At 32.1% G+C, this 24,167-nt stretch overlaps 5 protein-coding genes, 1 non-coding gene and 1 pseudogene across 7 annotated transcripts; 2 read left to right on the plus strand and 5 right to left on the minus strand.

The window, feature by feature from the left end:
• Positions 1-194: 194 nt before the first annotated feature.
• On the minus strand, positions 195-1,982 carry cyp-13A9 (annotated as a pseudogene). The gene is made up of 8 exons: positions 1,910-1,982; positions 1,812-1,840; positions 1,433-1,740; positions 1,289-1,388; positions 1,023-1,243; positions 687-984; positions 497-640; positions 195-444 (listed from the first exon to the last, which is right to left on the minus strand). Coding segments are annotated over exons 1-8 (1,423 nt in total).
• A 214-nt stretch (positions 1,983-2,196) lies between these two features.
• On the minus strand, positions 2,197-4,181 carry cyp-13A4 (Putative cytochrome P450 CYP13A4; the record flags this gene model as incomplete). Its single annotated transcript, NM_063710.3, has 6 exons — positions 2,197-2,532; positions 2,607-2,750; positions 2,845-3,401; positions 3,455-3,554; positions 3,603-3,934; positions 3,996-4,181. The coding sequence occupies 6 exons, from the start codon at positions 4,179-4,181 to the stop codon at positions 2,289-2,291; spliced, it is 1,563 nt and encodes a 520-aa protein (NP_496111.1). The 3' UTR covers positions 2,197-2,288.
• Positions 4,182-4,717: 536 nt separating this feature from the next.
• Positions 4,718-6,803, minus strand: cyp-13A5 (Putative cytochrome P450 CYP13A5). The gene is made up of 6 exons (NM_063711.6): positions 6,594-6,803; positions 6,216-6,547; positions 6,055-6,154; positions 5,441-5,997; positions 5,120-5,263; positions 4,718-5,039 (listed from the first exon to the last, which is right to left on the minus strand). Exons 1-6 carry the CDS (start codon positions 6,777-6,779, stop codon positions 4,796-4,798), a joined length of 1,563 nt encoding a protein of 520 aa, NP_496112.1. The 5' UTR covers positions 6,780-6,803; the 3' UTR covers positions 4,718-4,795.
• A 395-nt stretch (positions 6,804-7,198) lies between these two features.
• cyp-13A6 (Putative cytochrome P450 CYP13A6) lies at positions 7,199-9,262 on the minus strand. Its single transcript, NM_063712.4, has 6 exons — positions 8,983-9,262; positions 8,545-8,876; positions 8,398-8,497; positions 7,798-8,354; positions 7,590-7,733; positions 7,199-7,544 (listed from the first exon to the last, which is right to left on the minus strand). Exons 1-6 carry the CDS (start codon positions 9,160-9,162, stop codon positions 7,301-7,303), a joined length of 1,557 nt encoding a protein of 518 aa, NP_496113.1. The 5' UTR covers positions 9,163-9,262; the 3' UTR covers positions 7,199-7,300.
• T10B9.13 lies at positions 8,328-8,471 on the plus strand. Its single transcript, NR_051556.1, has one exon. It is a non-coding gene; the product is annotated as an Unclassified non-coding RNA T10B9.13 (non-coding RNA).
• A 798-nt stretch (positions 9,263-10,060) lies between the features above and the next one.
• On the plus strand, positions 10,061-11,954 carry cyp-13A7 (Putative cytochrome P450 CYP13A7; the record flags this gene model as incomplete). The annotated part of the gene is made up of 6 exons (NM_063713.4): positions 10,061-10,246; positions 10,302-10,633; positions 10,688-10,787; positions 10,835-11,391; positions 11,462-11,605; positions 11,651-11,954. 6 exons carry the CDS (start codon positions 10,061-10,063, stop codon positions 11,886-11,888), a joined length of 1,557 nt encoding a protein of 518 aa, NP_496114.1. The 3' UTR covers positions 11,889-11,954.
• An 86-nt stretch (positions 11,955-12,040) lies between these two features.
• cyp-13A8 (Putative cytochrome P450 CYP13A8) lies at positions 12,041-14,010 on the minus strand. The gene is made up of 7 exons (NM_063714.2): positions 13,618-14,010; positions 13,405-13,551; positions 13,255-13,354; positions 12,891-13,187; positions 12,585-12,841; positions 12,394-12,537; positions 12,041-12,296 (listed from the first exon to the last, which is right to left on the minus strand). Exons 1-7 carry the CDS (start codon positions 13,971-13,973, stop codon positions 12,068-12,070), a joined length of 1,530 nt encoding a protein of 509 aa, NP_496115.1. The 5' UTR covers positions 13,974-14,010; the 3' UTR covers positions 12,041-12,067.
• Between the last annotated feature and the right edge of the window lie 10,157 nt (positions 14,011-24,167).

A 24,167-nucleotide genomic window follows, 5' to 3' on the forward strand; every position in this document is an offset into this window, starting at 1 on the left:
ATTTAAATCGACTATATAATTTTAAATTTGTAAACTGTCAGTTTTTTTTTCTTTTTTTTAAACTTGTATTCCCAGGATTGAATTTCCTGTTAAGTATATGTCTTATTCTGAAACTATTTTGTCATCAATATTCGTTTAATTTGCAGCAACCCAAAAAACCGGGTTTTTGCTGAAACAACTTTGAGAAAAAATATTTATTGATCTCTCGACATCTTGGGTTTCAAAGTTAAGATGACACTTGTTGGTGCTATAGTTGACAATCCAACTAATTTCAATGGAACTTCTGTTTCCGAGCAAGTTTTAAAAGTGTACTGTTTCAGAACTGGAACCAATAACATTTTTTTTTCCATCATTGCCAATCGCATTCCAATACAAATTCTGGGGCCGATGCCAAATGGAATATATCCTCCTTTTGCATAAAATAGTTCGTCCCCGGTTTCCCACCTGTAGATTGATATTCTCCCAAGTCCGCCAATTTTTTGATCTCTTAACATACCTCTCTGGTTTAAACTCATTTGCATCATCTCCCCAAACCTTTGGATCATAATGAAGTGACCACGTATCCACTTGAACATTTGTTCCTTTCTCTATATCAACTCCACGAATATTTATGGATTTCATACATTTCCGATTATGCGCTCTGAATTTTTTCTGGTTTAAATCGGTGGTGTTAGTTCATTCCTCACGCCGTTGCAAGTGGATACATCCGTAGAGATTCTTTTATCACACATTCCATGTACCTCAATTTTGATATTTGATCAAAAGTGATTTCAGGGTCTGGGCATTCTCTATCCACTCTTCTTGTAATTTCTTCTGAATCTCTGGATGAGTTGCCAGGAGATATGAAGAATATGAGAGGGAAAGGGCAGTTGTATCATATCCAGCTAAAAAGAAAACAAACAATTGACCAATGATCTCATCAAAAGTCAGTTGTTTCTCAATTTTCGCGATTTCCTTTTTAGTGAATTCAAGTGTTTGTTCTTGCTCAAAAAAGTCCAAATCTGCTCTTGAATCCAAAAAACAAGTCGATAAAATCTTGGGGTTGTCCGACTTTTACAAAACCATTATTCTCATCATCTTTTCTCTGTTTTAGTCGTTCACAAACAACAATTTCCAGCATTGAGAAGACGTGGGAAGCCGGTTGAGCTGATGGGAAGAAGGAAAATAGAGTACGAAACAAAACTCCAACAATCGGAAATACTCCAGCAACCAGAGAACCGTATTTGCGTTTGTTTTGGAAGACCTGAATGTTTCTAGAATGTAAATTTAAATTTTGAAATGAGCATACCCCTTTGACTCCACTCATTAATGGATTTTTGAACAACAATGATTCGGTTTGACCCATTGCAATTTTTCCAATTACATCCAATGTATATTCTTGATAGTATCTGTAAAAGAAACATTGCTTTCCAAAATTTGAAAGTTTACATACTCTAACATATTTACATGTTGTCCATCAGCAACTTCTTTTTCCAAATATTTCATAACTTCTACTACACTTTCTTCGACAGTTCCCATTATTATTCTCAGACTTTTATTCGAAAACGTTGGCGACGAAAGTAGTCGTTTCCATCTGTGACCCTCAGCTGAGAAAAGTGTAACTCTTGGATTTTTGTTTGGATCTCCTTGAAGTGGATTCTGCTTTCTTCCATAAAAATTGTCAAATTGTTTCACAAAAACTTCATCTACAAATTCGGGATTGGATATGATCAACGTGATACCGTAAACTGATCCGTTCTTCTGAAATATTCCAGGGTTTATGGATATAGAATAAATGCTATAATTAATTATAACGAATTTCTAAAGCTTACTTTTGTCCAGTCTCGCAGCTTCAAATAGCCTGGATAATCATAATTTTGAAATTTGTGAATAACTCCAAAAAATGGAAGACCTCTGGGCCCACGGATACCTTTTCTTATCCAATAATGCCAAATCCATAAGTAATATGTTAGAATACCAAAAAATAAAACAGTAAGTATCATTTTGAATGAGGCAAAAATAGAACGATAATAATTTTTTTCTGTAATATTTATATAGTTTTCGGAGCTTTTTCCTACAAAAAGTTTGTTATTCTTGTGCTTTTTTGGTATCAGTTTTTGTGCTTTGTGATAAAATATATGACGAGCGCTTTAGAAAGAGTAAAGTTTGATCAGTCGAATGTTGATCGACGGAAACAATTCTAACTAAAACGGTTTATTACACAAGTTTTGAATAATTTATTTACATTGAAAATTATGTAAAAAAAACAAAAAACGGAACACAATATGACACAAAATAAAATTTTGGAATCAATTAGAGTGTCTTGGTGTCAACTTGAGCATAACATTTCTTGGTGCAATTGTGGCGGATCCGACCAATTTTAATGGAATTTCAGTTTCTGTGGAAGTATCAAATGTGTACTTTTTCAGGATGTGGGTCAATAACAATTTTTCTTCCATCATAGCTAATCGCATTCCAATACAAATTCTTGGTCCCATACCGAATGGAAGATATCCTCCTTTTGCATAAAATAGTTCGTCCCCGGTTTCCCATCTGCAATATTGATGTTCCTTCGAGAACAAAAATTAAAATTGGAGTTCATCTAATATTAAAAACATAGAACGCACCTCTCTGGTTTAAACTCGCTTGCATCATCTCCCCAAACTTTTGGATCATAATGAAGTGTCCATGTATCCACTTGCACATTTGTTCCTTCATCTATTTCAACTCCAAGAACATTGGTTTTCTTCATGCACTTTCGGTTGTGAACTCTGAAAATATACTTTTTGAAAAAAAGCAAACAAATTTGTAATAGCGGGTAAATTGGAATATCTAGAATTTAATAAACGATAATAAAAAACTTACAAGGATGCTAAAGGGTACATTCGTAGAGCTTCTTTTACCACACATTCCATGTACTTCAGTTTTGATATCTGATCAAAAGTGACTTCAGGGTCTGGGCATTCTCTATCCACTTCTTCTTGTAATTTCTTCTGAATCTCTGGATGTGTTGCCAGGAGATATGAAGAATATGACAGAGAAAGGGCAGTTGTATCATATCCAGCTAACAAGAAAACAAACAATTGACCAATGATCTCATCAAATGTCAGATGCTTATCCACTTTCAAGACTTCACTTTTTGCAAATCCTAATGTCGATTCCTCTTCAATAAAATCTACGTTTGCCCTTGCGTCTAGGAACAAGTCGATAAAATCTTGTGGTTCACCAGATGGCTCAATTCCAGCTTTTTTGTCTGCTGCTCTTTGTTCTAGTCGTTTGTTGAGAGCTTTTTCCATGGTATTCATTATACCGAAAGCCGGACTAAATTTTGGGAATTTCATGAAAAGTTGGCGCATCAAAGTTCCTGCAATTGGGAAAACACCAGCAATTAGGAAAGGCATTTTACCACCCTTTTTGAAAATCTGGAAGTTTTTTATTTGCAAATTGGTAAAATTTCTTACAAAGTACAACTTACTTCTTTTACCTTAGGAAGCATTGGATTTCTAAACATCAGCGATTCGGTTTGACCCATTGCAATTCTTCCAATGATGTCAAGAGTGAATTCTTGATAGTAGCTGAAAAAGGTTTCTGCATCGTCTCGAAAATTTAAACGAAAAACTCACTCTAATAAATCTACAGCTTTTCCTTTTGCACTTGCCTCATCCAAATGTCTCATCAACTCCACTACAGTTTCCTCTACAGTACTCATAATTTTTCTGAGACTCTTATTCGAAAACGTAGGCGAAGCCAATGTTCTCAACCGCTTCCATCGGTGCCCTTGAGCCAAGACAAGGTGTGCTCTTTTGTTTTTATTTGGGTCTCCTTGAATGGGATTTGTCTTTCTTCCATAGAAATTATCAAATTGTTTCACAAAAACTTCGTGGACAAATTCTGGATTAGACACAACCAAAGTTTTTTCGACACCTTCAGTGATACCATAGATTGATCCATATTTCTGGAAGATTGATGATAGTTTATATATAACTCTGTATCAATAAAAAGAAGCAAACACTCACTTTTGTCCATTCTCCCAACTTCAAAAGTCCTGGATTTTCATAGTCATGAAACTTGAGAATCACTCCGAAAAATGGAAATCCACGGGGTCCTTTGACTCCTTTCCTGATCCAAAATGACCAAATCCAGATATAATATGTCAAAAAACCAATAAACAGAGCACCGGCAATAAGTAAACTTAAACTCATAGTTGGAAAAAATGCTTGATTTTGCTATTTAGAGTATGGTGTTTATATACAGATCAGTTTGTGTACTGTGGTTCAGTATTGTCTGCTTTCACACATTTGTGTTTCGCGTCGCAACAATTATGGTTTGTGTTTTAGAAGGAAACATGGATGATAGCAGAGAGCACGACAATTTCTGAACGTAGGTTGATAAATTGGAAAAATTATCAACTCCTATGCATTGTTGGAAACTGTTATGTTGTGTCGACATCATACGGGCAGGATTCCGTACTTGAAGTTAGTTTTGACCATACAAACGAACTCTTATTTCCACTTATCTCTCTAATATGCATTCTATTTTCTGTTAGTTATTTTTTTGAAATGATGTTTTAAAATATGTTTTCTAATTTAAATGATTTCCTAACGTGTAGATACATTAGGACGAGTAAAGTAATTTTTTATTAGAAAAGTGATTTAAAATTAGAAGCAAGCACATGAGCTGGTTTTCAATGTTAATAAATTGTCTTTCTTGAAGGATTCTGCAATTTTTTAAATTAGCTATCGATTTGAACAATTTATTAATCAAAAAACCAATAGGTACACATATGCATAATTTATTATACAACTAAAATTAGGAATTAATTGGAATGTCTTGGTGTCAACTTGAGCATAACACTTCTTGGTGCAGTTGTGGCGGATCCGACCAATTTTAATGGAATTTCTGTTTGCGTAGAAGTTTCGAATGTGTACTTTTTCAGGATGTGGGTCAAAAGCATTTTTTTTTCCATCATTGCCAATCGCATTCCAATACAAATTCTTGGTCCCATACCGAATGGAAGATATCCTCCTTTTGCATAAAATAGTTCGTCTCCAGATTCCCATCTGCAAAAAGTGATGTTCTTTGGGAAGAAAAAATTAAACTTGAAGCTCATAGCTCATCTTATTAAGAACATAGAACATACCTCTCTGGCCTAAACTCATTTGCATCCTCTCCCCAAACTTTTGGATCATAATGAAGTGTCCATGTATCCACTTGAACATTTGTTCCTTTCTCTATTTGAACTCCAAGTACATTCGTTTCCTTCATGCACTTTCGGTTGTGAACGCTGAAAATCGAATTGACCTGCTTAGATTATTAATAGAATACTTTCCAAAGCGAAGATCAAATAGGGAATTGCATTAAACCTAATGAATTTTAAATCTTCTTGAATTAAAAATTCAAATTATAAATAGAGTCAACGGATAACTTGAAACATCTAAAAGCCCGCTAATAAAATACTTACATGGATGCTAATGGATACATTCGTAGAGCTTCCTTTACCACACATTCCATGTACTTCAATTTTGATATTTGATCAAAAGTGACTTCAGGATTTGGGCATTCTCTATCCACTTCTTCTTGTAATTTCTTCTGAATCTCTGGATGTCTTGCCAGGAGATATGAAGAATATGAGAGGGAAAGGGCAGTTGTATCATATCCAGCTAACAGAAAAACGAACAATTGGCCAATAATTTCATCAAATGTCAGTTGTTTATCAACTTTCGCAATTTCTGTTTTAGCAAATCCTAGTGCGGATTCCTCTTCAAAGAAATCTACATTTGCTCTTGCGTCTAGGAACAAATCAATGAAATCTTGTGGTTCACCAGATGGCTCAATTCCAGCTTTTTCGTCTGCGGCTCTTTGTTCCAGTCGTTTATTCAAAGCTTTTTCCACAGTACTCATAATATCGAAGGCTGGTTGTATAGATGGGAATCTCATGAAGAATTCGCGGAACATAGTTCCCGCTATCGGGAAAATACCAGAAACTAGGAAAGGTAGTTTACGACCATCTTTGAAAATCTAAAATTATAATTTTTGTTATGCTTTTGATGGAATTCAGTACAAAATGCAACTTACTCCTTTCACCTTAGGAAGCATTGGATTTCTAAACATCAGCGATTCTGTTTGACCCATTGCAATTCTTCCAATGATGTCAAGAGTGAATTCTTGGTAGTAGCTGCAAATTGTTTTTTTGTAAATGTTTTGCATCTTCTCAATATTTTTAATTAAAGACTTACTCTAATAAATCTACAGCTTTTCCTTTTGCACTTGCATCGTCCAAATGTCTCATCAACTCTACTACAGTTTCTTCTACAGTACTCATAATTTTTCTGAGGTTTTTATTTGAAAACGTAGGTGATGACAGAGTTCTCAACCGCTTCCAACGGTGCCCTTGAGCCGAGACAAGATGTGCTCTTTTGTTTTTATTTGGGTCTCCTTGAATGGGATTTGTCTTTCTTCCATAGAAATTATCAAACTGTTTCACAAATACTTCATGAACAAATTCTGGATTAGACACAATCAAAGTTTTTTCGACTCCTTCAGTAATACCATATATTGGTCCGTATTCCTGAATATGTGACTCGTTTTTGGTAAACACATAATTTTAAACTCACTTTTGTCCATTCTCCCAATTTCAACAGTCCTGGATTTTCATAGTCTTGGAACTCGTGAATCACTCCAAAAAATGGAAATCCACGGGGTCCTTTGACTCCTTTCCTGATCCAAAATGACCAAATCCAGATATAATATGTCAAAAGTCCAATAAACGAAGCACCAGCAATAAGTATACTTAAACTCATATTTTGGAACAAAATATAGTGTTTCTTCTATCTAGTCCAGAGAGTATTTATATACTAACCGACATATTTACCAAGGCCGTGGTCACAAAAATCATTTGACTTGCTTACTCACTCGGGTGTTTCTCGGCGCAACAAGTCACTATGATTTGTGTTTGAAAAATGGGAAATGAATGACGGAAAATTTGTGACTTGGAATTGGACAGAAGTGAAACAAGATAGTGTTTAGATGATGATTGATTAGCTAGGTAATTCATTTATGATATTTATTGTTAGAGTTTTTTGAAGTTGTTCAAGTAGAATAATGTTCTATACTCCAAAGACAACAACATTTTTTTTTTCATTTTTTTGTAAACCATTTTTTTGTAAACTATCAGTTTGTTTAACTGTTTTCAATATTAAATGTTCAATATAAAATTATGTTTGATTTTATTTTGATTTATTTATGGCTATTTTTCAATTAAAACATATCAGTAAAATAAATATTAATTAGACAATTTTTATACATGTAAAATTACAAAAAATTATGAATCTCTCGGCTCCAATTTCACAATTACACTTTCCGGCGAAAGTGTCAACTTTCCTACCAACTTCACCGGAATCTGTGTATTTTTTGTTGTTCTGAATGAGTATTCTTTGAGAATCTGAGCCAATAAAATCTTCTGCTCCATTTGAGCTAGTCTCATTCCAATGCACTGACGTGGTCCCGAGCCAAATGGAATGTACGATCCATTGTGCTCCAAATGCTCACAAGCTCCGTTTTCCCACCTGTAATATAGAAGATTGTGATGAAAACAAGATCACTAAGATTACCTTTCGGGTTTGAAGTCTTCTACGTCTTCTCCCCAAATTCTTGGATTGTGATGTAGTGTCCATGTGTCAACTTGAATGTTCATTCCCTCATCAAAATTCACCCCGTTGATTGTTGTCTCTCGCATACATTTTCTCGTGTTTGCTCTGTAAGATTATATTGTTCTCACTTTTTTTTAATTTTAAGCCAAAAATAGTCTTGTCAACTTACGTCGTTCCTAATGGATATAATCTCAACGTTTCTTTCATTACACACTCCAAATATTTCAGTTTCGATAAATGATCAAAGAAGATTTCGGGATCTGGACACTCTCTGTCCACTTCTTCTTGTAATTTTGTTTGGATTTCTGGATGTGTTGCAAGAAGATATGTAGCATATGAGAGAGATAATGCAGTTGTGTCAAAGCCAGCAGCTAAAAATACGAAACACTGTGCAATAATCTCATCGAAAGTCAACTCCTTGTTGATTTTTACAACGCTCGATTTTGCAAAATCTTCATTCGCCTCTCCGCTCAATATTTTCACGTCTGGAACTCGGGCATCAAGGAATAAATCAATAAAATCCTGAGGTTCTCCTGGCTCAACTCCTTTTATCTCATCTTTAGCTCGCTGATCAATTCTTGCCTGTACAGCTACTTCTATTAAATCGAAAATTTTGAAGGCTGGAATGAAACTTGCTGGTAGCATTTTTGACATTTTTCTGAAAACTCCTGCGAGCGGAGGAAAGATTCCAGTGATAAGGAACACATGCCAGGAACCGTTGAAAATCTGAAAACACTTGCTATTCTTCTTCAGAATATTATAAACATACGGCTTGAACTTTTGGCAGCAATGGGTTCTTGAACATGTTCGATTCAGACTGGCCAAGAGCAATGCGACTAATTACTCCCAGAGTGTACTCTTGATAGACTCTGAATTTTTATCATAAAACTTAATCACTTACAAAATTACCACTCACATTAACATATCAATATCTTCGTTCTTCCTCACTTTCTGCTCAATATTCCATAAAATTTCAGTTCCACATTCTTGAACAGAGTTCCTCACTTTTCGAAGACTGTTATTGGAAAAAGATGGACTTGACAGTGTCCGAAGACGTTTCCAACGTTTTCCTTGAGTCGAGAAAATATTGACTCGTTTGTCTTTTTCAGGATCACCAATGATTGGACGCAACTTTCGACCATAGAAATTGTCGAATTGTTTTTTGAATATTTCATTGACCATCTCTGGTTCCGAGATTATCATAGTTTGTTGGGGTCCTTCTGTGAAACCGTAAACAGGACCATATTGCTGAAAGTTTATTTTATTAGTTTTCATTGAAATTTAAAAGTTTTTGAAATTTTTGAAACTAGCAGAAATGCGAAAAGGTTTCTAAATTAAAAAAAAAACAACGCACTTTAGTCCAATCCCTGTACTTTAAAAACGGTGGATTCTCATGATCGATGGTCTGAATCAACATTCCAATTCCAGGGAATCCACGTGGACCTTTTATGCCCTTTCGAATAAAATATGACCAGATCCATACGGAGTATGTGAATACTCCTAGTAGAACTGCAGATAATAAAACGAAAATCATGTTTTTATTTTCAGGAATAAAAAAGAAACGTATTGATGTTTTTCGGTAGACCACCTTATAAATAGTATCGGTGGTAGAAACAACAGTCAGACACAAACAACACTTTTCCACACAAATGTGTCGACTGTTGAGATATAGTGTACTGATAAGAGAACATAGAGAATGGGGCAAGCACTTTTTGGAAGGTATAAAAGTTGTACCAATATTCTTCAAACTTTTCACTGCTCAAATGCAAAAAACATAAAGAGGTGATGGAGAGCAGATGGTAGTTAGAAAACTTTTTAAAAAATTAAAAATGATAATGGAGTTTAAAAAAAATATCAATATGTAGAAACAATAGAAAACTAGTTTTGTTTCAGAGATTTGGTTGATCTAGAATTTTAAAATTGTTCTTCATATCTAAAATTTCTTGAAAGAAAGTTAGGGATGAAAATGAGCACTGAAGCTGATAAATCCAAAAAAAAAACTTTTTTTCGTAAGATTAAAATTTTTTGCTTTTTTTCGGCAATTAATTTTTTTAAAACGAGAATATACATAATAGGTTTAGATTCACAAGCTACAAATATGTGACTGTAATAATTATAAAACCATCAGATAGTTTTCAAAAATTGATAAAAGTTTGAAAAAACATCCTCTAAACTTTATTCGAAAATTGAGAATACATTCTAAAGTATCCAGACTACGAATTTTGAAACAAAATCTTCTTGATTGCTGGGTTTCTCCAAATCATACGATTCTTGTCACCCACTTTCTTGTTCTATTAAACACAAACCATAATGTTTTGTGCGACAAGAAGATAAGACTAAAAACTAACTTAACAGATGATCGACAAAAAAGTATATAAATAATGCCACATATTACACAATTTAATTTAATTTAATTTTTTTTGAAACTAGACATGAGTTTCAGTATACTCATAGCTATTGCAATATTTGTTGGAATAATTTCCTATTATTTATGGATTTGGTCATTCTGGATTCGAAAAGGAGTCAAAGGGCCTAGAGGTCTACCATTTCTCGGAGTTATTCACAAGTTCACAAACTATGAGAACCCTGGAGCTTTGAAGTTCAGCGAATGGACAAAGGTAGAATGAATTTATTTATTTTACATTAATCATTAAGTAATGTTTAATATTTCAGAAATACGGACCTGTTTATGGAATTACGGAAGGTGTTGAAAAGACGTTGGTAATTTCGGATCCAGAATTTGTACATGAAGTTTTTGTAAAACAATTTGATAATTTCTACGGGAGAAAATTAACTGCAATTCAAGGAGATCCAAATAAAAACAAGAGAGTACCACTTGTTGCTGCTCAAGGCCATAGATGGAAGCGATTGAGAACTTTAGCTTCTCCTACTTTTTCGAATAAAAGTCTAAGAAAGATTATGGGTACTGTAGAAGAAAGTGTTACGGAGTTGGTCAGATCATTAGAGAAAGCAAGTGCGGAAGGAAAAACTCTTGACATGCTAGAGTATGTTTCAAAATAAAAAGTTTGGAACTGTTTAGACAATTAACTTTTTTAAAGATATTACCAAGAATTCACAATGGATATTATTGGAAAAATGGCAATGGGACAAGAAAAATCCTTAATGTTTAGAAACCCAATGCTAGATAAAGTCAAAACGGTTTGTGGAATGACTTGATTTTAAATAATTTATTTCAAATTTTTCAGATTTTCAAAGAAGGACGAAACAATGTTTTTATGATCTCTGGAATATTTCCTTTCGTTGGAATTGCTCTACGCAACATTTTTGCCAAATTTCCATCACTTCAAATGGCTACCGATATTCAAAGTATTTTGGAGAAGGCTTTGAACAAACGACTGGAACAAAGGGAAGCTGATGAGAAGGCTGGAATTGAGCCATCTGGGGAGCCTCAAGATTTCATCGATTTGTTTTTAGATGCTAGATCAACTGTAGACTTTTTCGAAGGCGAAGCTGAACAAGATTTTGCTAAAAGTGAAGTCTTGAAAGTGGATAAGCATCTGACATTTGATGAGATTATTGGACAACTGTTTGTTTTCTTGTTAGCTGGATACGACACGACTGCCCTTTCTCTGTCATATTCTTCATATCTCCTGGCAACACATCCAGAGATTCAGAAGAAATTACAAGAAGAAGTGGATAGAGAATGTCCAGACCCTGAAGTCACTTTTGATCAGCTGTCGAAATTGAAATATTTGGAATGTGTTGTGAAAGAAGCATTGAGATTGTATCCATTGGCGTCTCTGTTAGTTTTTTTTTAATTTCTAAGTTTTGCCGTGGTGTAGTTTGTTCTCTGTAATTAAAAAATAATTCAGTGTTCACAATCGAAAATGTCTCAAAACCACAAATGTTCTGGGAATGGAAATAGAAGCTGGAACAAATATTAATGTGGATACCTGGTCTCTTCACCATGATCCGAAAGTTTGGGGAGATGATGTTAACGAGTTCAAGCCGGAAAGGTTGGTTTTATTTGACAATTATTTATTTCATCAAATGTTCTACAGATGGGAGTCCGGGGATGAACTATTCTTTGCTAAAGGCGGATATCTTCCGTTCGGCATGGGACCAAGAATTTGTATTGGTATGCGATTGGCTATGATGGAAATGAAAATGCTTTTGACCAATATTTTGAAAAACTATACATTTGAAACCACACCAGAAACTGTGATTCCATTGAAGTTAGTCGGAACTGCTACTATTGCGCCATCAAGTGTGCTGCTCAAACTTAAATCCAGGTTTTGAAATGTGTTTTGTACGGATTGTTGTCTTTGTTTATATATTTACCCAATAAATTTGTATGTTCACGTATTTAAAAGCACAAACTTCTATGTCAGTTACTTAAAAAATTAAATTTAAAGCTATTTGTATTAAGTTGAAGAAAGTTAAAACAACATGGAGGGATTAGGAAAGGTATATTATAATCAAACTCTCGGCTTCAATGACAAGAACAAGTTTTCAGGCCTTGCAGTTGCTCGGCCTACTAATTTAATCGGAAGCTGTGTCTTCGCATTTGTCTCGAAAGTATATTTTTTGAGTATATGTGACAATAATCCTTTCTGCTCCAAAAGTGCAAACCGCATTCCGAGACATACTCTGGGTCCAGCACCAAATGAGAGGTATGCTTGTTGAGGAGTTAATGGAGAGTCCCATCTAAAAATATTTTTAAATTACTTTTTCATAGAATCTTGATAGACGTCACTACGCTCTTGAAAAATCTTTCTTAAAGTACGCATCGAAAATATCTTACCTTTCAGGCTTGAACTCTTCTACGTCATTTCCCCATACATTTTTGTCATGGTGAAGAGTCCAGGTGTCGATCATCACATCAACACCAGCTTCTACAATTTGCTCTCCGATAACCGTATTTCTCATGCATCGGCGGGAGTTTGCACTGAAAGTAAAATATATTTAATTTGTAAGTAAACATTGGAAACTCACAAAGAAGCAAATGGGAACAATCTTAATGACTCCTTGATCACATTATCCATATATTTCAATTTTGAAAGCTGATCAAATGTGATCTCATCATTTGGACATTCTTTGTCTACTTCGTCTTGTAACTTGCTCTGAATTTTTGGATTCAATGCCAAGAAGTATGTAACATAGGAAAGGGAAATGGCTGTAGTATCAAATCCAGCAACTAAAAATACAAAGCACTGGCTAATGATTTCTTGAGTGGTCAGTTGTCGGTTATTCTGAAATTGAAGGAATTTATAAAAATCACTATGTTAATTTCAAGCTTACATAGGAGGATGATTTATGGAATTCGTCATTGCTTTCACCAAAATGTTCAACTTCGGCTCTTGCATTCAAAAACATATCAATATAATCAGCGGCCTCTCCTGGCTCAACTCCATGTTTCTTATCGGCTTCTCGTTGAGCAATCCGGGACATCACTGCGTCCGTTACCGATTTTTGCACGACAATAAAGGGACCAGCTCCGAACTTGCCTACTTTAATGAACAACCATTTGAGAAAAGACACAGCAAATGGAAATCCTCCACTGAACATCCAGATCTGCCAGCGGTTGTGCTCGAAGAACTGTAAAAATACATTTTTGTTAAACTTTTAAAATTAAAAATCAATCCAACAAAGGAGATGAACCTACCCCTTTAACATCCTTTAATAATGGATTTTTAAACATTTGGGAGTCGGGTTGTCCCATGGCAACTCTGGAGATCACGTCAAAGGTGTACTCCTGGTAGAAACTAAAATTTAACAGTAAAACACCTTAATTAGACCGCTATGAACAACTTACAGATGCATATTGACTGCTTTTCCATTCTCTGATTCTTCTCTTAATTTTTTCATAAGCTCCTGTGTGCTATCTTCCATTGTAGTCAATACTTTTTTGATACTGCCATTTGAAAATGCAGGTGCCGTGATTGTTCGGAGACGTTTCCATCTGAAAGTTATCAATTAAAATATGCGAGTGGCAGGCAAGCCAGCACGTCTGAAGTGGTCTCCTTACCTAAAACCTTGAGCTCCAACAATATGAATATCCTTATCCTTATCTGGATCTCCTTGAACTGGATTATGCTTTCTTCCATAAAAATTATCGTACTGTTTCACAAGGATTTCCTGAACCAAATCAGGATCTGAAATCACCATGACTTTCTGCATTCCTTCAGTGAATCCATAAATTTTTCCATATTCCTTTGTCCATTTTTGAAGAGTGTAACCCGGTGGGAAACTATCCTCCAGCATAGCTCCAGCTTTTCCGAAAATCGGAACTCCCCAAGGGCCTGGCAATCCACGTCGCTTCCAGAAAGTCCAATGCCAGAAATAGTAGGTAACAATTGAAATTAGGATGAGCTCGAAAATCATTTTTCAGACGTTGAAAATGCTGAATTTATAAAGCTTCCAATTCTCAAAAAATGAGATATCCACCATAATTTTCTTTCATTTTTATATCTGCCCGAACAGTCACAAACCAAATTTTTGACACAGAAAATGTATAACTACTATCCCTTTTTAACTTTTCCCTCTCTCCACAAACACATACTATCAAGCCATGAGTGATGCAAAGTTTTGACGATAAGAAAGTTTCGAAACAACTGATTATTGTGATAGAAAAATATGATTTGTCGCGTGTGATTTGAGCATGATCAAGTTCAAAATAGGTGGACAGATAACTAGAGTGTTATTATTGGCCTACAGTAAATAAAGTTTCTAAATTAAAGTTTGGTTACTGTAGCGGTATTTTCCATTCACGTTTCAAAAATTGTCTAATCTCCATAATTCTCAGTTTAAAAAAATTTGAAAACCAGTGCACAATTCAAACTCCATATTCTCAATAATTCTCAGTTTAAAAAAAATTGAAAACCAGTGCACAATTGAAACTCCATTATTTCCATGATTCTCAGTTTAAAAAAATTTGAAAACCTGTGCACAATTGAAACTCCATATTCTCAATAATTCTCAGTTTAAAAAAAATTTGAAAACCAGTGCACAATTGAAACTCCATTATTTCCATGATTCTCAGTTTAAAAAAATTTGAAAACCAGTGCACAATTGAAACTCCATTATTTCCATGATTGTCAGTTTAAAATAATTTGAAAACCTGTGCACAATTGAAACTCCATATTCTCAATAATTCTCAGTTTAAAAAAAATTTGAAAACCAGTGCACAATTGAAACTCCATTATTTCCATGATTCTCAGTTTAAAAAAAATTTGAAAACCAGTGCACAATTGAAACTCCATATTCTCAATAATTCTCAGTTTAAAAAAAATTTGAAAACCAGTGCACAATTGAAACTCCATATTCTCAATAATTCTCAGTTTAAAAAATTTGAAAACCAGTGCACAATTGAAACTCCATTATTTCCATGATTCTCAGTTTAAAACAATTTGAAAACCAGTGCACAATTGAAACTCCATTATTTCCATGATTCTCAGTTTAAAACAATTTGAAAACCAGTGCACAATTGAAACTCCATTATTTCCATGATTCTCAGTTTAAAACAATTTGAAAACCAGTGCACAATTGAAACTCCATTATTTCCATGATTCTCAGTTTAAAACAATTTGAAAACCAGTGCACAATTGAAACTCCATTATTTCCATGATTCTCAGTTTGAAAAAATTTGAAAACCAGTGCACAATTGAAACTCCATATTCTCAATAATTCTCAGTTTAAAAAAAATTTGAAAACCAGTGCACAATTGAAACTCCATATTCTCAATAATTCTCAGTTTAAAAAAAATTTGAAAACCAGTGCACAATTGAAACTCCATATTCTCAATAATTCTCAGTTTAAAAAATTTGAAAACCAGTGCACAATTGAAACTCCATTATTTCCATGATTCTCAGTTTAAAAAAATTTGAAAACCAGTGCACAATTGAAACTCCATATTCTCAATAATTCTCAGTTTAAAAAAATTTGAAAACCAGTGCACAATTGAAACTCCATATTCTCAATAATTCTCAGTTTAAAAAAAATTTGAAAACCAGTGCACAATTGAAACTCCATTATTTCCATGATTGTCAGTTTAAAATAATTTGAAAACCAGTGCACAATTGAAACTCCATATTCTCAATAATTCTCAGTTTAAAAAATTTGAAAACCAGTGCACAATTGAAACTCCATTATTTCCATGATTGTCAGTTTAAAATAATTTGAAAACCAGTGCACAATTGAAACTCCATATTCTCAATAATTCTCAGTTTAAAACAATTTGAAAACCAGTGCACAATTGAAACTCCATTATTTCCATGATTCTCAGTTTAAAACAATTTGAAAACCAGTGCACAATTGAAACTCCATATTCTCAATAATTCTCAGTTTAAAAAAAATTTGAAAACCAGTGCACAATTGAAACTCCATTATTTCCATGATTCTCAGTTTGAAAAAATTTGAAAACCAGTGCACAATTGAAACTCCATATTCTCAATAATTCTCAGTTTAAAAAAAATTTGAAAACCAGTGCACAATTGAAACTCCATATTCTCAATAATTCTCAGTTTAAAAAAAATTTGAAAACCAGTGCACAATTGAAACTCCATATTCTCAATAATTCTCAGTTTAAAAAATTTGAAAACCAGTGCACAATTGAAACTCCATTATTTCCATGATTCTCAGTTTAAAAAAATTTGAAAACCAGTGCACAATTGAAACTCCATATTCTCAATAATTCTCAGTTTAAAAAAATTTGAAAACCAGTGCACAATTGAAACTCCATATTCTCAATAATTCTCAGTTTAAAAAAAATTTGAAAACCAGTGCACAATTGAAACTCCATTATTTCCATGATTCTCAGTTTAAAAAAATTTGAAAACCAGTGCACAATTGAAACTCCATTATTTCCATGATTCTCAGTTTAAAAAAATTTGAAAACCAGTGCACAATTGAAACTCCATTATTTCCATGATTCTCAGTTTAAAAAAAATTTGAAAACCAGTGCACAATTGAAATTCCATATTCTCAATAATTCTCAGTTTAAAAAAAATTTGAAAACCAGTGCACAATTGAAACTCCATATTCTCAATAATTCTCAGTTTAAAAAAAATTTGAAAACCAGTGCACAATTGAAATTCCATATTCTCAATAATTCTCAGTTTAAAAAAAATTTGAAAACCAGTGCACAATTGAAACTCCATATTCTCAATAATTCTCAGTTTAAAAAAAATTTGAAAACCAGTGCACAATTGAAATTCCATATTCTCAATAATTCTCAGTTTAAAAAATTTGAAAACCAGTGCACAATTGAAACTCCATATTCTCAATAATTCTCAGTTTAAAAAAAATTTGAAAACCAGTGCACAATTGAAACTCCATATTCTCAATAATTCTCAGTTTAAAAAATTTGAAAACCAGTGCACAATTGAAACTCCATATTCTCAATAATTCTCAGTTTAAAAAATTTGAAAACCAGTGCACAATTGAAACTCCATTATTTCCATGATTGTCAGTTTAAAACAATTTGAAAACCAGTGCACAATTGAAACTCCATATTCTCAATAATTCTCAGTTTAAAAAAAATTTGAAAACCAGTGCACAATTGAAATTCCATATTCTCAATAATTCTCAGTTTAAAAAATTTGAAAACCAGTGCACAATTGAAACTCCATATTCTCAATAATTCTCAGTTTAAAAAAAATTTGAAAACCAGTGCACAATTGAAACTCCATATTCTCAATAATTCTCAGTTTAAAAAATTTGAAAACCAGTGCACAATTGAAACTCCATTATTTCCATGATTGTCAGTTTAAAATAATTTGAAAACCAGTGCACAATTGAAACTCCATATTCTCAATAATTCTCAGTTTAAAACAATTTGAAAACCAGTGCACAATTGAAACTCCATTATTTCCATGATTCTCAGTTTAAAACAATTTGAAAACCAGTGCACAATTGAAACTCCATTATTTCCATGATTGTCAGTTTAAAATAATTTGAAAACCAGTGCACAATTGAAACTCCATATTCTCAATAATTCTCAGTTTAAAAAATTTGAAAACCAGTGCACAATTGAAACTCCATATTCTCAATAATTCTCAGTTTAAAAAAAATTTGAAAACCAGTGCACAATTGAAACTCCATATTCTCAATAATTCTCAGTTTAAAAAATTTGAAAACCAGTGCACAATTGAAACTCCATATTCTCAATAATTCTCAGTTTAAAAAATTTGAAAACCAGTGCACAATTGAAACTCCATTATTTCCATGATTGTCAGTTTAAAATAATTTGAAAACCAGTGCACAATTGAAACTCCATATTCTCAATAATTCTCAGTTTAAAAAATTTGAAAACCAGTGCACAATTGAAACTCCATATTCTCAATAATTCTCAGTTTAAAACAATTTGAAAACCAGTGCACAATTGAAACTCCATTATTTCCATGATTCTCAGTTTAAAACAATTTGAAAACCAGTGCACAATTGAAACTCCATATTCTCAATAATTCTCAGTTTAAAAAATTTGAAAACCAGTGCACAATTGAAACTCCATTATTTCCATGATTCTCAGTTTGAAAAAATTTGAAAACCAGTGCACAATTGAAACTCCATATTCTCAATAATTCTCAGTTTAAAAAATTTGAAAACCAGTGCACAATTGAAACTCCATATTCTCAATAATTCTCAGTTTAAAACAATTTGAAAACCAGTGCACAATTGAAACTCCATTATTTCCATGATTCTCAGTTTAAAACAATTTGAAAACCAGTGCACAATTGAAACTCCATTATTTCCATGATTCTCAGTTTGAAAAAATTTGAAAACCAGTGCACAATTGAAACTCCATATTCTCAATAATTCTCAGTTTAAAAAATTTGAAAACCAGTGCACAATTGAAACTCCATATTCTCAATAATTCTCAGTTTAAAACAATTTGAAAACCAGTGCACAATTGAAACTCCATATTCTCAATAATTCTCAGTTTAAAAAATTTGAAAACCAGTGCACAATTGAAACTCCATTATTTCCATGATTGTCAGTTTAAAATAATTTGAAAACCAGTGCACAATTGAAACTCCATATTCTCAATAATTCTCAGTTTAAAAAATTTGAAAACCAGTGCACAATTGAAACTCCATATTCTCAATAATTCTCAGTTTAAAAAAAATTTGAAAACCAGTGCACCATTGACACTCCATATTCTCAATAATTCTCAGTTTAATAAATATGAAAACTAGTGCACAATTGAAACTCGATATTCTCTATAACTCTCAGTTTACAAAATTTGAAATCCAGTGCACAATTGAAACTCCATTATTTCCATGATTGTCAGTTTAAGATAATGAGAACACCAGTGCACAATTGAAACTCCATTATTTCCATGATTCTCAGTTTGAAAAAATTTGAAGACCAGTGCACAATTGAAACTCCATATTCTCAATAATTCTCAGTTTAAAAAAAATTTGAAAACCAGTGCACAATTGAAACTCCATATTCTCAATAATTCTCAGTTTAAAAAAAATTTGAAAACCAGTGCACAATTGAAACTCCATTATTTCCATGATTCTCAGTTTGAAAAAAATTTGAAAACCAGTGCACAATTGAAACTCCATATTCTCAATAATTCTCAGTTTAAAAAAAATTTGAAAACCAGTGCACAATTGAAACTCCATATTCTCAATAATTCTCAGTTTAAAAAATTTGAAAACCAGTGCACAATTGAAACTCCATATTCTCAATAATTCTCAGTTTAAAAAATTTGAAAACCAGTGCACAATTGAAACTCCATTATTTCCATGATTGTCAGTTTAAAATAATTTGAAAACCAGTGCACAATTGAAACTCCATATTCTCAATAATTCTCAGTTTAAAAAATTTGAAAACCAGTGCACAATTGAAACTCCATATTCTCAATAATTCTCAGTTTAAAACAATTTGAAAACCAGTGCACAATTGAAACTCCATTATTTCCATGATTCTCAGTTTAAAACAATTTGAAAACCAGTGCACAATTGAAACTCCATTATTTCCATGATTCTCAGTTTAAAACAATTTGAAAACCAGTGCACAATTGAAATTCCATTATTTCCATGATTCTCAGTTTAAAACAATTTGAAAACCAGTGCACAATTGAAACTCCATTATTTCCATGATTCTCAGTTTAAAACAATTTGAAAACCAGTGCACAATTGAAACTCCATTATTTCCATGATTCTCAGTTTGAAAAAATTTGAAAACCAGTGCACAATTGAAACTCCATATTCTCAATAATTCTCAGTTTAAAAAAAATTTGAAAACCAGTGCACAATTGAAACTCCATATTCTCAATAATTCTCAGTTTAAAAAAAATTTGAAAACCAGTGCACAATTGAAACTCCATATTCTCAATAATTCTCAGTTTAAAAAAAATTTGAAAACCAGTGCACAATTGAAACTCCATATTCTCAATAATTCTCAGTTTAAAAAAAATTTGAAAACCAGTGCACAATTGAAACTCCATATTCTCAATAATTCTCAGTTTAAAAAAAATTTGAAAACCAGTGCACAATTGAAACTCCATATTCTCAATAATTCTCAGTTTAAAAAAAATTTGAAAACCAGTGCACAATTGAAACTCCATATTCTCAATAATTCTCAGTTTAAAAAAAATTTGAAAACCAGTGCACAATTGAAACTCCATATTCTCAATAATTCTCAGTTTAAAAAATTTGAAAACCAGTGCACAATTGAAACTCCATTATTTCCATGATTGTCAGTTTAAAATAATTTGAAAACCAGTGCACAATTGAAACTCCATTATTTCCATGATTCTCAGTTTAAAAAAAATTTGAAAACCAGTGCACAATTGAAACTCCATATTCTCAATAATTCTCAGTTTAAAAAAAATTTGAAAACCAGTGCACAATTGAAACTCCATATTCTCAATAATTCTCAGTTTAAAAAAAATTTGAAAACCAGTGCACAATTGAAACTCCATATTCTCAATAATTCTCAGTTTAAAAAATTTGAAAACCAGTGCACAATTGAAACTCCATTATTTCCATGATTGTCAGTTTAAAATAATTTGAAAACCAGTGCACAATTGAAACTCCATATTCTCAATAATTCTCAGTTTAAAAAAAATTTGAAAACCAGTGCACAATTGAAACTCCATATTCTCAATAATTCTCAGTTTAAAACAATTTGAAAACCAGTGCACAATTGAAACTCCATTATTTCCATGATTCTCAGTTTAAAACAATTTGAAAACCAGTGCACAATTGAAACTCCATTATTTCCATGATTCTCAGTTTAAATAGATGTGAGAACCAGTGCACAATTGAAACTCCATTATTTCCATGATTCTCAGTTTCAAGAAATTTGAAAACCAGTGCACAATTGAAACTCCATTAGTTCCATGATTGTCAGTTTAAAATAATTTGAAAACCAGTGCACAATTGAAACTCCATATTCTCAATAATTCTCAGTTTAAAAAATTTGAAAACCAGTGCACAATTGAAACTCCATTATTTCCATGATTGTCAGTTTAAAATAATTTGAAAACCAGTGCACAATTGAAACTCCATCTTCTCAATAATTCTCAGTTTAAAAAAATTTGAAAACCAGTGCACAATTGAAACTCCATTATTTCCATGATTCTCAGTTTAAAAAAATTTGAAAACCAGTGCACAATTGAAACTCCATTATTTCCATGATTGTCAGTTTAAAATAATTTGAAAACCAGTGCACAATTGAAACTCCATCTTCTCAATAATTCTCAGTTTAAAAAAATTTGAAAACCAGTGCACAATTGAAACTCCATTATTTCCATGATTCTCAGTTTAAAAAAATTTGAAAACCAGTGCACAATTGAAACTCCATTATTTCCATGATTGTCAGTTTAAAATAATTTGAAAACCAGTGCACAATTGAAACTCCATCTTCTCAATAATTCTCAGTTTAAAAAAATTTGAAAACCAGTGCACAATTGAAACTCCATTATTTCCATGATTCTCAGTTTAAAAAAATTTGAAAACCAGTGCACAATTGAAACTCCATTATTTCCATGATTCTCAGTTTAAAAAAATTTGAAAACCAGTGCACAATTGAAACTCCATTATTTCCATGATTCTCAGTTTAAAAAAATTTGAAAACCAGTGCACAATTGAAACTCCATTATTTCCATGATTGTCAGTTTAAAATAATTTGAAAACCAGTGCACAATTGAAACTCCATATTCTCAATAATTCTCAGTTTAAAAAATTTGAAAACCAGTGCACAATTGAAACTCCATTATTTCCATGATTGTCAGTTTAAAATAATTTGAAAACCAGTGCACAATTGAAACTCCATATTCTCAATAATTCTCAGTTTAAAACAATTTGAAAACCAGTGCACAATTGAAACTCCATTATTTCCATGATTCTCAGTTTAAAACAATTTGAAAACCAGTGCACAATTGAAACTCCATATTCTCAATAATTCTCAGTTTAAAAAAAATTTGAAAACCAGTGCACAATTGAAACTCCATTATTTCCATGATTCTCAGTTTAAAAAAATTTGAAAACCAGTGCACAATTGAAACTCCATATTCTCAATAATTCTCAGTTTAAAAAAAATTTGAAAACCAGTGCACAATTGAAACTCCATTATTTCCATGATTGTCAGTTTAAAATAATTTGAAAACCTGTGCACAATTGAAACTCCATATTCTCAATAATTCTCAGTTTAAAAAAAATTTGAAAACCAGTGCACAATTGAAACTCCATTATTTCCATGATTCTTAGTTTAAAAAAATTTGAAAACCAGTGCACAATTGAAACTCCATATTCTCAATAATTCTCAGTTTAAAAAAAATTTGAAAACCAGTGCACAATTGAAACTCCATTATTTCCATGATTCTCAGTTTAAAAAAATTTGAAAACCAGTGCACAATTGAAACTCCATATTCTCAATAATTCTCAGTTTAAAAAAATTTGAAAACCAGTGCACAATTGAAACTCCATATTCTCAATAATTCTCAGTTTAAAAAAAATTTGAAAACCAGTGCACAATTGAAACTCCATTATTTCCATGATTCTCAGTTTAAAAAAATTTGAAAACCAGTGCACAATTGAAACTCCATATTCTCAATAATTCTCAGTTTAAAAAAAATTTGAAAACCAGTGCACAATTGAAACTCCATTATTTCCATGATTGTCAGTTTAAAAAAATTTGAAAACCAGTGCACAATTGAAACTCCATTATTTCCATGATTGTCAGTTTAAAAAAATTTGAAAACCAGTGCACAATTGAAACTCCATTATTTCCATGATTCTCAGTTTAAAAAAATTTGAAAACCAGTGCACAATTGAAACTCCATTATTTCCATGATTCTCAGTTTAAAAAAATTTGAAAACCAGTGCACAATTGAAACTCCATTATTTCCATGATTCTCAGTTTAAAAAAATTTGAAAACCAGTGCACAATTGAAACTCCATTATTTCCATGATTGTCAGTTTAAAAAAATTTGAAAACCAGTGCACAATTGAAACTCCATTATTTCCATGATTGTCAGTTTAAAAAAATTTGAAAACCAGTGCACAATTGAAACTCCATTATTTCCATGATTCTCAGTTTAAAAAAATTTGAAAACCAGTGCACAATTGAAACTCCATATTCTCAATAATTCTCAGTTTAAAAAAAATTTGAAAACCAGTGCACAATTGAAACTCCATTATTTCCATGATTGTCAGTTTAAAATAATTTGAAAACCTGTGCACAATTGAAACTCCATTATTTCCATGATTCTTAGTTTAAAAAAATTTGAAAACCAGTGCACAATTGAAACTCCATCTTCTCAATAATTCTCAGTTTAAAAAAAATTTGAAAACCAGTGCACAATTGAAACTCCATTATTTCCATGATTCTTAGTTTAAAAAAATTTGAAAACCAGTGCACAATTGAAACTCCATATTCTCAATAATTCTCAGTTTAAAAAAATTTGAAAACCAGTGCACAATTGAAACTCCATATTCTCAATAATTCTCAGTTTAAAAAAAATTTGAAAACCAGTGCACAATTGAAACTCCATATTCTCAATAATTCTCAGTTTAAAAATAATTTGAAAACCAGTGCACAATTGAAACTCCATATTCTCAATAATTCTCAGTTTAAAAAAAATTTGAAAACCAGTGCACAATTGAAACTCCATATTCTCAATAATTCTCAGTTTAAAAATAATTTGAAAACCAGTGCACAATTGAAACTCCATTATTTCCATGATTGTCAGTTTAAAATAATTTGAAAACCTGTGCACAATTGAAACTCCATATTCTCAATAATTCTCAGTTTAAAAAAAATTTGAAAACCAGTGCACAATTGAAACTCCATATTCTCAATAATTCTCAGTTTAAAAAATTTGAAAACCAGTGCACAATTGAAACTCCATATTCTCAATAATTCTCAGTTTAAAAAATTTGAAAACCAGTGCACAATTGAAACTCCATTATTTCCATGATTCTCAGTTTAGAAAAAATTTGAAAACCAGTGCACAATTGAAACTCCATATTCTCAATAATTCTCAGTTTAAAAAAAATTTGAAAACCAGTGCACAATTGAAACTCCATTATTTCCATGATTCTCAGTTTAAAACAATTTGAA

Source organism: Caenorhabditis elegans, chromosome II (assembly GCF_000002985.6).
Source record: "Caenorhabditis elegans chromosome II".
Lineage (NCBI taxonomy): Eukaryota > Metazoa > Nematoda > Chromadorea > Rhabditida > Rhabditidae > Caenorhabditis > Caenorhabditis elegans.